General features: G+C 36.3%; 1 protein-coding gene across 1 annotated transcript in view; it reads right to left on the reverse strand.

The window, feature by feature from the left end:
- The window catches only part of GSTCD (glutathione S-transferase C-terminal domain containing), a 128882-nt gene that overhangs the window by 13561 nt on the left and 101142 nt on the right, over positions 1-14179 (reverse strand). The window contains exon 8 of the mRNA XM_021101711.1: positions 13385-13513. Within this exon, the coding sequence (XP_020957370.1) occupies positions 13385-13513 (129 nt within the window). The remainder of the gene's footprint in view (positions 1-13384; positions 13514-14179) is intronic.

The following is a 14179-nucleotide window of genomic DNA, read 5'->3' on the forward strand; positions in this document are numbered from 1 at the left end:
GCACTAAAAAGCAAAAAAATTGAAATAAAACTAGAGGAGTTCCCTTCCTGGCTCAGTGGTTAATGAACCCAACTAGGATCCATGAGGTTGTGGGTTTGATCTCTGGCCTCGTTCAGTGGGTTAAGGATTTGGCGTTGCCATGAGCTATGGTGTAGGTTGCAGACGTGGCTCAGATCCCGAGTTGCTGTTGATGTGGCATAGGCCGGCAGCTGTAGCTCCGATTCAACCCCTAGCCTGGGAACCTCCATATACCCGAGTCGGCCCCAAAAGCAAATAAATAAAAAAATAAAATAAAATAAAATCAAACAAAATCAAATAAAATTAGATCCTTTCATCTCAACACACATAGTAAATTTCAAATGGATTAGAGATTTAGCATGCAAAAACAAGTTAACAAACAAAAGACATAAGCAAATTTCTCTAAAACCTAGGGGAGTGGGAAATCAGTTCCTGACTATGTCTGAAAGTCCACATGCAATCAGAGATAGTGTTAATAAGTGTCAAAATAAAAAAAAAACAAAAAAACAAAAATAAAACACCTTCCAAATGGCGAAAATCCAAAAACTACATATAAAAAGACAAATGACAAAGTGAGAAAAGATCTGCAATACACAGCACAAAGGGTTAATATTCTTAATACATAACAAGCTTCTAAAAATAAAGAAAAAGCCCAGTAATCTCATAGTAAAATGGGCAAGAGAATTGGACAATTCACAAATAATACGCAAATAGAGCTTAAACCAAAGTTGCTTAATATTGCTCAAAATAAGAGAAATAAGTATTGAAATTATCTTGAGAGACTAATTATTACCTATCAGAGTGGCAAAAATCCTAAAATTTGGTAACAGTCTATTAGCCAGACTGTGGGGAAACAGATACTGGAATACATTGCTGGTGGGAATAAAAAATGCTACAAACTTTGGAGGAGGAACTTAGAAACGTCTAGCAAAATTATGTGTAATTTGTGCTCTCACTTGTAAAAAGATACATCCAAGGGACACAATGGAAAAAATGTGAAAAGATTTATTAATTGAAGCAATATTTGAAATAACAACAAAATGGAAACAAGTCAATTTCCCATTGACAGGCAACTGGTACAATAAACATGACAGTACTCTGCAGCTCTAAAAAGGAAAGAGGAATCTCTCGATATATGGTTATGGAAGATGTTATTGAATGAAAAATCATATTTAAAAATTCTCCAACTATTTTCAGTAATCATCATTGGTGGTTGTTTTGTCTTAGGACTCTAGTGTACTCTAATGATGTACACTCTAATGTGTACATCATGTGATAAAACAAAAAGGAAACTTTTTTTTTTTAGCATAGAGAAAGATAAGAGATAGATAAGTAAGTTTAAGATAAAATCCCATAGTGCTGAATTTAAGTTGGAAGTATCCATATGAACCCATAAAGATTTTGTTTAAAAAATGAAAAAAGGTATTGTCTAGCTCAGACCACTGAAAAGCCTAGAAACAAAGACCAAATCAGCAGCAAAGATCATCCTAGTACCTAGACTGTTGTAAAGAATAGCATTGCTTTTAAAAGCAGTTAGTGCTCCATGGAGACATTGCTGATGTCAGACCTGAAGCTGGAAACATACAGCCATCCTGTCATACTGAAAGCATGGATGTATCAAACACTATTGAAGCCTTGTCAAAAAGACTCAGGAGCCAACCCAAGTAGCTCCCACTGTATAAAGATGGAGTATTTGAGCAAATCAATGAGAACTGTAACATCAATGGATTAAAGTATTTCAAATATTAAATTGATGAGTCAATAATAATTATACTTAAAAAAAGCTCAATTGGTCACTTTTGGCAGTTAACCAATTCACTTTGAAAACTGGAAAATATAGAAAAAGAATCACATTCCCTTTGCTTTTCCTATGTGAACTGTACTTCAGTGTAATCAAATATTGATAAAGGAAAGTAGATGAAGGCAGAATTAAGCTAGAAGAATGCCACCAATTTGCAATCCTTCTGGAAAAAATGAGTTAGGGCAATGATCATGAATGCTGCTCACATTACGCAAGAGACGGCCAGAGAGGTGTCTGCTGATAGAACACACCACCACTTATGGATGTAGTCTTACTCCTGAAGTAAACCTGGATCTGATTATGCCTCCACAACCCAGATCTAACTACCAATCTCTAGGCAATATAGGGAACAGGGTAATATGTGAAACAACACCAGGGGGAATGCAATCAGCAAAATCCACACTGTGGGAAACTCTGAAGGACAAATGCCATGGTTATGTAAACAAATAAACTGCAGGGGAAAAAAAGGAGACAGGGATGGTATGGTAGGCAGAATGATCTAAAGATGTCCACATCCTAATCCCTGGAATGTGTCAACATGGCAAAAATTTTTTGCAGATGTAATTAAGGACCTCAATATAACAAGGTTATTTTGGATTACATGGGTAAGCTCAAACTAATCACGTGAGGGTTTAAAAGTAGAGAACTTCCTCAGGCAGGAAACATAAGAGATGAAACAGAAGGAAAGTTGGAGAAGAGGATTTGTCCCACCACTGCTGGCTTTCAAGATGAAGGAGGCCATGAACCAGGGAGTGGAGTGACAGCAGAAACTGAGAACAAGGGAACAGGAACCTTAGTCCTCTAACTGCATGAAGCTGAATTCTACCAATACCCTGAATGTTCTTGGGACCACTCCCTCAGAGATTTCAGAAAAGAGCTGATTTTGACCTAATGACACCTGGTGCAGAGAAATTACTTGAGCCCACCTGGATTTGTGAGATAATATGTGTTATTTTAAGCTGCCAAGTTTGTGGTAATTTGTTACAGTAGAAATAGAAAACAAATGCAGATGAAAACCTGCATTTTAGATTTTAACCTAAATGTCCATCGACAGAGGAGTGGATAAAGAAGATGTGGTACATATACACAATGGAATATTACTCAGCCATTAAAAGGAAAGAACAGCATTTGCAGCAACATGGATGCACCTAGAAATTATCATGCCAAGTGAAGTTAGACAGTGAGACACCGACATCATATGCTATCACTTACATGTGGAATCTAAAAAAAAGGACACAATGAACTTCTTTGCAGAACAGATACTGACTCACAGACTGAAAAATTTATGGTTTCCAAAGGAGACAAGTTGGACGGTTGGGGGAGGGGCTGGGGTTTTGGGATGGAAATGCTATAAAATCAGGTCAGGATGATCATTGAACAACTATAAATGTAATAAAATTCACTGAGTAATTGAAAAAAAAGCCTTAAGATTCATATGAACCATTTCCATTTTTGTATCTTATTTCAACCCTTAGTAAAATAAATATACTAAAAAAATTGAGAAATGGCATGGGGAGCTTCTGCAGCAACACAAAATTGAATGATTTTGATGAGGAATTTGTTATTCTTTCTTATTGATCATTAAAGTCTATAATTAGTAATAGTCCTAGAAACTGCACAAATCATGGATTCATTCATTCATTCAGTGATCACTGGGCATTTCCTATAAAGCAGTATTATAGTAGCGGCTTGCAATTCAAAGATCAAAAATATGATTCTTCTATCAACAGTAACAGTGGAATCTAAATTATGTAATACATTAATTAACTCAATGTGGGAACTGTATAGGTTCAAGCAACTCACAAAGTTCTGTTTATTTCATATGTGAACATGTGTGACTTACAGAGGATATAAAGAAAAGTAAGACACTACACACCAATGGCATTCATGCAGTACACAAATCTGTATAATACAAGACAGAATGTGTTAAGTGCCATTTATTTAATTTATTTATTTATTTATTCATTTTTGTCTTTTGTCTTTTTAGGGCTGCTCCCTCTGCATATGGAGGTTCCCAGGCTAGGGGTCCAATTGGAGCTATATTTGCTGGCCTATGCCAGAGCCGCAGCAACATGGGGTCTGAGCCACGTCTGCAACCTAGACCACAGATCACAGCAACGCCAGATCCTTAACCCACTGAGCGAGGCCAGGGATCAAACACGCAACCTCATAGTTACTACTCGGATTTGTTAACCACTGCGCCACTAAGGGAACTCCAAGTGCCATTTAAAAAATACATTTAAAAGATCAAAGGAAGGAGAAGGATATTCAGATGAGGAAAAATCAGGAATGGTGTCCTGGTGGAAGTGGTGTTTGCAGAGGGTCTTGTAGGATAGAAAGGAGTTTGACAAGCAAAGGAGTAACAAGCATAGAGACAAAGAGCACAAGGCATTTTCTTTGTTGTTGCTTTTTAGTGCTGAACCCATGGCATATGGAGGTTCCCAGGCTAGGGGTCCAATTGGAGCTGTAGCCACCAGCCTAAACCACAGTCACAGCAACTCAAGATCCGAGACACATCTGCCACCTACACCACAGCTTATGGCAATGCCAGATCCTCAACCCACTGAGCGAGGCCAGGGATGGAACACATATCCTCATGGTTCCTGGTTGGGTTTGTTAACCACTGAGCTATGAAGGGAACTCCAACAAGGCAATTTCAAAAAACAGGGAGAGATACTGATAATAATAATATAAATGTAATATTGCTGAGTAAAGCTAAGTGTTTATTCCAAGTGCTTTCCATATGCTTACTTGTTTAACACACAACAACCCTATGAAGCATAAACTATGTGTATGGGTGTGTATATATATGTTTGTGTATGTGTGTGAGTGTATGTGTATATATGTGTGTGTGTGTATATATATATATATATCCATTTTATTATGATTAAAAAAAAGAGAACATAAAATTCACCATCTTAACCATGTTAAGTGCACAGCCCAGTAGTGATAAGTATATTCACACTGATGTGCAACAGACCTTTAGAATTCTTTCATCTTGCAAAACTGAAACTCTATACCTATTGAACAACAACTTCCCTTTTCTCCTTCCCCTGCAGCCCCTGGTAACCACTATTCTACTTTGTTTCTAAGAATATGACTACTTTAGATACTTCATATGCTTCGTATTTGTCTTTTTGTAACTGGCTTATTTCACTTGAGGTAATGTTCTCAAGGCTCACCCATGTTGTAGCATTTGACAGGATTTTCACCTTTTTAAAGGCTTAATAATATTCCATTTTACACATGCATCCCTCCATATCTGCAGGTTCCACAACTGAAGATTCAACTAACTTGAATTGAAAATATTTTTTAAAATTCCAGAGAGTTCCAAAAAGCAAAACTTGAATTTGCCATGCACCAGCAACTATTTACATAGTATTTACATAGCATTTACACTCTGTTAGGTATTAGTAATCTAGAGATGATTTAAAGTATGTGAAAGAATGTGTGCAGGTTTTATGCATATACTACACAATTTTTTATAAGGGACTTGAGCATCCTTGGATTTTTGTGTATGAGGGGTCCTGGAACCAGTCCCCCATGGATACTGAGGGACAACGGTATATATATGCCATATCTTGCTCACCTAATCATCCATCCATGGACATCTGGGTTGCTTCCACTTTAGCTACTGTAAATAGTGCTATGAACATGGGTGTACATATATCTTAAGTAGGTACTATTTTAAGATGAGGCAATTGAGGCTCAGAAAGATTAAGTAATTTGTTCTAGGTGACACCACAAATTAAGGACCCCAACTCAGACAATTTTGCACTTCTAATTCTAGAGAATTACTCTATACAAATACAGTAGTCCCCCCTTACCACAGATAATACTAAACTCTAAAAATAAGTTGATACTTAATCAATGCAGAGGTTGCAGCACAGACTACCCGCACCCCATGAAGCTGAAAATCTGATTTTTTTATAGATGGCCCTCCTTATCTGTGGTCCTGAATCCACCACAGTTGAACCTACTACAGGATCATGTAGTACTACAGTGTGTGTTTACAGAAAAAAATAAGTGTAAGTGGACCTGTGCAGTTCAGACCCATGGTGGTCAAGGATCAACTGTACTATGTTAGTTCCTATCCTGGGGGGATGGGGGAGAGTGTATACAGCAGGGATGATTCATGTCCTGGGCTGGCTGGAGCAGAAGAGTGCATAATTTCAGACTTATGTTTTTGTTGGAATTTTCCATTTAATATTTTCAGACCATGGTTGACCACAGGTAACTGAAACTGAGGAAAGCAAACTCCAGATGAGGGGGGTAGGGGGCCACTGCATACTCCCTCTCATTTTACTCATCCCATTAGTCCTACCATCTTCTGGAATTACAACACTATAGGAACTAGCATGTATTCAGTATCTGCTATATGTCAACATCTTTACATAGATTTTTCTTGATTTAATCATTATTAAAAAAACTTAAATACTTAGTTAATAGCTGTCACCATTCTTGCATTCACATGTCTAAGTCACCTCTCCACAAGCATTCCAGATGAACTCTGAATCCAGAGCTGACTTCAAAAGCTCACAGGCTTTCCATTGCATCATGCCTTGCTTTCCCAACGACTAGCATACTTGGAGCTGGAAGGAACCTTAGGGACCATCTTTTTCTGGTGGTGGGGGCTTCACCCACAGCATATGGAAGTGAACCATTTTTTTTTTTCCGACTACCTCTTGGGATATGGAGTTCCTGGGCCAGGGACCAGATCTGAGCCACAGTTGTGACCTATGATACTACAGCTGTGGCAATGCCAGATCCTTAATCCACTGTGCTGGGCATCAAACCTGTGCCCCAGGGCTCCAGAGACACTGCCAATCCAATTGTGCTACAGCAGGAACTCTGTCCATTTTTTTAATGAAGAATTTCTGGGTATCACTCTTACGTTCATCACTGATTTTTGAGAAGAAGGAATGGAATATGTGTTGGTTACACATAAAGGAAGTGACAAAAGAAGGAAGAGACAAAGAGAAAAATATGTCTAATTTTTTTCTTTTTCTTCTTACAGCCACACCCTCAGCACATATAAGTTCCTGGGCCAGGGCTGAGTGGGAGCTGCAGCTGCTGGCCTATGCCACAGCAACACTGGATCTGAGCTGCATCTGTGACCTACACCACAGCTTGAAGTAACGCTGGATCCTTAACCCACTGAGCAAGGCTAGGGATTGAATCTGCATCCTCATGGCTGCTATGTTGGGTTCTTAACCCACTGAGCTACAACAGGATCTCCTAATTCTTCTTCTTAAACCATTCCTACCTACAGAACTGATATGAGATCTAATTTCTAATTACATTTCAAGCATGTGACCCAGAATATAATACACAAAGGATAGATAATTAATATATATACTGGATAGACCTGACAACTGTAGAAAGAGCATCAAAACAAACTATGAATATCTAATGAAGGCTAATGTGCAGGGGGTGTAAACATCTCTATTTAGTCAATGGTTAGTTGACAAAATAGCAAAGAAGTGTCTCACTGACTGGCACCCAAAATTCAGAGTTGTGGTTCTCTGTATGTACTGTGTGGGTGGATTCTAATAAAAGATAAAAACTGAACTATAAACTTGTCTACTGGTCAAGGTAATGCATGTTCCAAAGCAAAGGTAAATATTTTTGACACAAATAAATGCTGCAGAATTCATGCACTATAAATTAGGGGCTTTTCCTTTACATTTTCTTACTTCTATTAATCTAAAGGTTATAAAAGTTCTAAGTATAACATTCATCCTATCACATAAGCCAGTGAAATACAACTGGGGAGTCAAAAAACCTCAATCCACATATCTGTGCTATACGTGGTAGAAAATAAATCAGTCATCACTTATACTCAGAATATCTTTCAACTGGCAGCTTCTAAAAAACAAGGCAAGATTCTAGACAAACTGATTCTTCTCTAAGAGATCATATGTTTGAGAAGATACATATATATTTTAAGAGAATATATGCTGGTAAAGAGTATATGTTGATTTTTAATGACATTTTGAAAGATAGTAAGACTATGCCTTATATACCCCAAACTAAGCTTGTGCTAGATGTATTTATAACGTTACTAGGTATCCTGCCCTAGGTTTTATTTTTTTAAGATTCATTTAATATTTAGTAGCCTTTTCCTAGTTCAAACCATGCATATAGGTGTTGTTATTCCTCATTTTACCAAAAGGCCAAGTGGCTGGTCCAAGGTCACAAATGATGAAGATAAGATTTAAACTCAATCTCTTGGACACCAAACATTGTTCTAATTCTCTATGTTCCTATTTACTCCTTTCATGAGATATAGAGAGTGAACAGGAAGTCATGGACTGCATTCTAGTTCCAGCTCTCACATTAAATTGCTATGCTGCTCTTCCCCAGGTAGAGCCTCTACTTCTGTATTGTCATAAAATGAGAAGACTGAACTGAAGGATTTCTTTTTTTTTTTTTTTTTTTTTGGTCTTTTTTTGCCATTTCTTGGGCCGCTCCCGCGGCATATGGGAGGTTCCCAGGCTAGGGGTCTAATCGGAGCTGTAGCCGCCAGCCTATGCCAGAGCCACAGCAATGCGGGATCCAAGCCGCATCTTCAACCTACACCACAGCTCACAGCAACGCTGGATCCGTAACCTGATGAGGAAGGCCAGGGATAGAACCCTCAACCTCATGGTTCCTAGTTGGATTCGTTAACCACTGAGACACGATGGGAACTCCTGAAGGATTTCTAAATTTGTTCTAACCCAATGATGCACTCATGTCTCCCTCTTTAAAAACTTTTATGCAATTATATTATGGGTAATTGGCTTTAAAATTCAAATAAGCTAAAAGGCATGTAATTACAAAAAGAGTCCCTGTTCTGTACACACTTCCTACTCTGAAAGAAAATTTGGTGATCATAGCAAATGCTTTTGGGCCTTCTGACACTGTACTAAAATATAAGACTCAATATAGGCCTGTCATCTAGCTCTGGTCCAGAACTTCGGTTTGCCATCATGCTAAGAACTCTCTTCAGCAGCTCTTGTATTGGATAGCAGCTATTCCTTTTTATAATTTACTCTCGCTTTAGTGAAGCATATCTTCTATATAGTTGCCTGATGTACATTTTCTTGAGACCTTGACATTTTCTTTATAACTTTCATACATGATTGATTGATTTGGTCAGGCATAAACTCTTAGGTTGGAAACTTTCCTTCAGAACTTTGAAGGCACTGCTTCACTGCTTCTAGCCTTCCATGTTGCTCTGGAGAAGTGTGATGGCATTTTGATTTCGAATTTTCTGTATGTAACCTCTTTGTTTTTTCTTTCTGGAACTGTTAGCAATTTATTTTATTACAACATTTTTTTCCCCCTCACAACAATGCACCGTAATAGGTAATTTTTCAAGAGGGCTTTTTCAGTCAAGAGAAATAATTCTTTATTACTAACACATTTCCTCATGTTAGTTCTATGATATTTTCCTCTCCACCATTTTATCTGTTTTTTCTTCCTGGTCCTCCTATTATTGAGGTATTGGATTCATGGATTAAATCTTTATTTTAAAAAAACCTGCATATTTCAGTCCCTATCTCTATGTTTGTTTGTCTGTCTGTTTGTGTTTTGGTCCTGTTTTTCCAGATGATGTCCTATACTTCATCTTTTAGACAGTCTAGTTGCTTTTTCCTTTAGTAACATATTTTTAGTTCCAAGAAGTATGTTCTTGTCCTCTAATAAATCACTTCTTTTTCTTTTCCATTCTATCCTTGTTTCATTAATGCAGTATCTTCTCTGATCTCTCTCTGAATAAGACCTTTGCCATGTTTGCTTTGGCTGCTTCTCTTTCGGAAGTTTTCCACATTTGTCAGTTCAAATAAAAGAGTGAATCACTCAAATGATGATTCAATGATTTGATGATTCAAAGTTCTGAATGAAAGGCTTAAAGGTGGGCTTCCTTAGTGATTGGGTAACCAGGTGGACAGCTGGCTTTTTTTAAAAAAAATTCTAGCTATAGTATTTGTAGTTCTTTTCTCTGGGGACAGTACTGATTCTTTGAGGAGATGATTCTAGATTCTGAAGGAATTCTGGAATTAAGCACACTTGGTTCCTATTTTCAGAGTCACATCATTCTTGCCCTCCTCTCCCTTGACTTGGAGAGACACAGTTACACTTTTCTCATAGCATAAACTTCTGTTGTCTTGCAGGCATCGGGGGAAAGTTATTTGTCTACACAAGATGGTGGAGGTAATCTGGGTCTTTAAATTACATTTTTAATTAAATATGATTCCAGCCCCGTTTTATCCCCTTCCTCAGAGGTTTTCGGTGTCCTGAATTCCTGAAATTTTCTGGCATTCTGTGAGAGCAAAGTGACTTACTTCCTGATAGCCCTCTTGACACTCCCTCTCCCAAGCATTTAAGTTTGATCTTCCTCTTCTCTACTCAATAGTTTTTTTCAATAAGTGCATCATACACATTGTATCAATGTATGTGAAGCCAGATATTTTATGCCTATTTCATAGATAGAAGAACTGAGGATTAATAAGTTTAAATAAGTTGCCCAAGGCCATACAACTAGTAAGGGGCCAAGCAGAGACTTTAGCACAAATGAAACTCAATGTTAAAATCTATACTCTTAACCATTATGTTTATATAGTTTTCTCTCTTTACCATTACAATTAACATTTCATGTCATTAGCAACTTATTAAAAATAAATGTAAAATGAAAAATTTCAAAGCTCCTGTATGAAAAGGCAACCCCTCATGGAAGCCTTGCTGTTAGCGAGTAATAATATTTTTAAAATCCTTGCCAATGTTAAGAGCAAGAGAAGAATATCATTGCTTTCAAATTGTAATGCATTTTGGTACTAGAGACTTTGAATATCTCTATAAGAGTATATTTAGTACTTGTATTTCTAAAGAAATATATTTCTCAAATAAGGGCAATGTAAATCAGAAACTACAAAATGCTCTTTGGAACAAACACAGTATTATTGATTCTGGTACTTAGGGGAGGCACAGCCTGTGGGGGTGATGGAAAACCTGAAAATACTTAGATTCATTCTCTTCCATCATTTCAAATCAAACTAGTTTAACAAAGTTAGTAAAGCTATTCACTTTTGCCTGATACAGGTTGTTATATTTAATGGAGATAAGACTAATAATTAGTATTTTAATTCTTACATATATAATTTATTTGTTTAAAGTTCCTAAAGATACTTGGTTTGAAGACTTTAAAATTCTCCCCTTAAAATTTTGTTTATATCATTAATTTTTGAATCTAAAGAAAAATAATAAAAGAGAAAGGCATTCACTAAGCAAATACAAATGCCAACTAAACTCTTATTTGAAATACCATGAAATCGAGAATTAATGGTGTTTTAATGCATTTCCAATAATTGGTTATTCTGATTTCCTCCCTAACTACGATATTTTCATGGGAATCTATTTAATACAAGAGTTAGAGCCACTGGTACATTTAGTTTGATTTATCTAGTGACAATACTTCAATTATCCTCCTAGGCAAATTATATTCTTGAGAATAAATCTAATTTTGGTTTAATCCTCCAAGTTAATTTTAATTGATTTGCCATATATCTTTGCAAAGGTAATTATGAAAGAAAAAAAAAACCATTATGGATATATTACTGTGAAATGTAGAGAAAATATCACTTCCCAAAAGACATATACATTGTTAGCTGGTATTAGTGAATTATATGACCTTGAAAGTTATGAGAATATGCCAGAATGATTTAGCACCTATAAACCACAAAAAGGTAAAGAGATGTATAGGCTGGCAATTCTGTGATTTCAGAGGTGAGGAAATAGGCAGCAATATTTTTCTACCTTATATATTCTGCCTGGTGTACTGGTAACATAAGCATCGGTTTAATGTCTTGGTTCATGGGAGAAGCTCTATCCTTTACCTCAACATTTATATAAAATTTAAGCTGCATATGAATATATATTTAATTTGAATTTGCTATATCAGATGTTTTATTTTTCCAGATATCCTTATTAACAGTTTTCTTAATAGTTTGCTTCTTTTTCTATAAGCTTTGCTTGAGATAATCAATCTATATATGTCTACAAAGGAAACAAATTACATACTTTTACATTGTAAAAAGAACAACAAATCCCACAAATTTGTACTAACTGATATTGAAGAAGTGTACTTCATTGGACAAAAACCATAAGCACTACAACAGGTCTGAGCTTCTGAAATTGAACAAGAATTTAACTAGACAAAGCCCATTGTACTTATGTTATGTGAACATATACAGTTAGGAATGCAAATTAGGACACCTTTTCTGGAAAGTGATTAGGCAAAGGTATCAAAAGTCTTAAATGGTGCATAAGGTATACGTGGTAGTAATAATTATGTAATAATAATGACAAGAAAGAAATAAGATTAATGAGTAGGGAAAGTATGATAATTTCAGGTAAAGAAGGATCAATGTAGCATGGTCTCAATAATGTTAACTACGTATAAATATGCATTTGTTTGTGTGCATAATATATAAGGACCAAAGGGTTTTGACAGTATTTATCTCTCACTAGTAGAACTGCTGGTGATTCTTCTTTATATTATTATGTATTTTTTCTAAATTAAGCACTTAGAATTATTCCTATAAAATTTTATAGAATTATTCCTATAAAAATAAGAAAAATAAAATAAAACAAATGTAAGAACAGCAGCAATGCTCACATCTTAGTGAAACTCAAATTCCTTCAGAGCATACAACCCTGGGTGTAAATGAGCTGGCAGAATCACATTATCCTAGGCCTTTTTCATATTATCAAACCATAACAATTTGATCTAAATGTTTCAGAAACATCACCAATATACTTTCTGTCTACTGGAAGCTAAAAATACATGTAGATATCCTTGCTAAATAAAGTATCATCTAAAAGCAACTCAAGTATTTGCAAGTTATTAACAAGCTATGTTTTTTCTATTACATAATCTGTTTTTCTTTTCTTTCATTACTTTCTTTCTTTCTTTTTTGTTTTTTGTTTTTTTTTTGCTATTTCTTGGGCCACTGTCGCGGCACATGGAGGTTCCCAGGCTAGGGGTCTAATCGGAGCTGTAGCCACCGGCCTACGCCAGGGCCACAGCAACGCAGGATCCGAGCCCCGTCTGCAACCTACACCACAGCTCACGGCAACGCCGGATCGTTAACCCACTGAGCAAGGGCAGGGACCGAACCCGCAACCTCATGGTTCCTAGTCGGATTCGTTAACCACTGCGCCACGACGGGAACTCCTCATTATTTTCTAAAAATGTAAAAGAAACCAAGGGAAGTCATCTTCATTAGAATTCATTCAATCAATAACTATTTTTAGTACTTGCTATGTGTCAAATTTTTTTTTAGGTACTGGGGATGCTGCAGTGAAGAAAATTAAGTTCTTGTCTTGTAGAGGAACAAATATTATCTCTACCATGTAATGATGAAGTGCTGTGAATGAAGTAATATTCAATAATACGCTACACTTCATATATAGTACAAAGGTTGTAAATTTCTTATTTAGCAAAGAAAATAAAAGTATCTTCTTTCAGGCATATCATTTTTCTTATTTAGTTATTTAAAGAAATTGAATTTGATTACTTACCCCAATATTGAAGATCCCTGTAAAATACTCCATATTTGCTTGAATGAACCAAATGTTGCTTAAACCTAGTTCGTCACTTCTCTTCTTAGCGCGAATTAGAGATAATTCCTTGTTTTCTATTAATATAACCTAGATTTCACCCAGGAAACAATAATATATTCAGTAACATAATTCAGTCATTAGGGCAAACTATTCTTACTACATTTAATACCTTTAATAATGTAGATCACATAGTGATCCTTGTCCTGTGCCAGGAAGCACGCCAGATAACAGTACAAAAAATGAACAATGTCTTTGAACTCAAGTTTATAGATTTTGTGACTTAAGGAAAATAGGTGATTTTAATACAGTGAGTGATAAGTGTTTAAATGAAAGACATAATGTGTTATCAGAGCACTCAGACTTGATGACTAAGGGAGGTATTAGTCATCTAATACGAAGGAGTAACATATTAACTGAGGCCTTAAAAGTGAATAGAAATTGGCTAGGGAAATGAAGGAGTGGTTCAGGTAGAGAGAAACACGTATAAAGGCCCAAGGTGAGCAAGACATGGTGGGTTTGAAGAACTAAGAAAATGGTACAGCTGAGGCACAGTGTGTGATCGTGATGGTGGAGATAGGGAGACAGGAGTGGAGGGTAGAAGTCAGGCTGGAAAGGGACAGGAGCCAGATCATGTGTGATAAAAGAAGTTTCAATAAATAGCAAGCTCCTGCTGTATAGCATGGGGAAATATATTCAATATCTATAATAAACCACAATGAAAAAAATATGAAAAAAATGTATAACTGAATCACA

Source organism: Sus scrofa, chromosome 8 (assembly GCF_000003025.6).
Source record: "Sus scrofa isolate TJ Tabasco breed Duroc chromosome 8, Sscrofa11.1, whole genome shotgun sequence".
NCBI lineage: Eukaryota > Metazoa > Chordata > Mammalia > Artiodactyla > Suidae > Sus > Sus scrofa.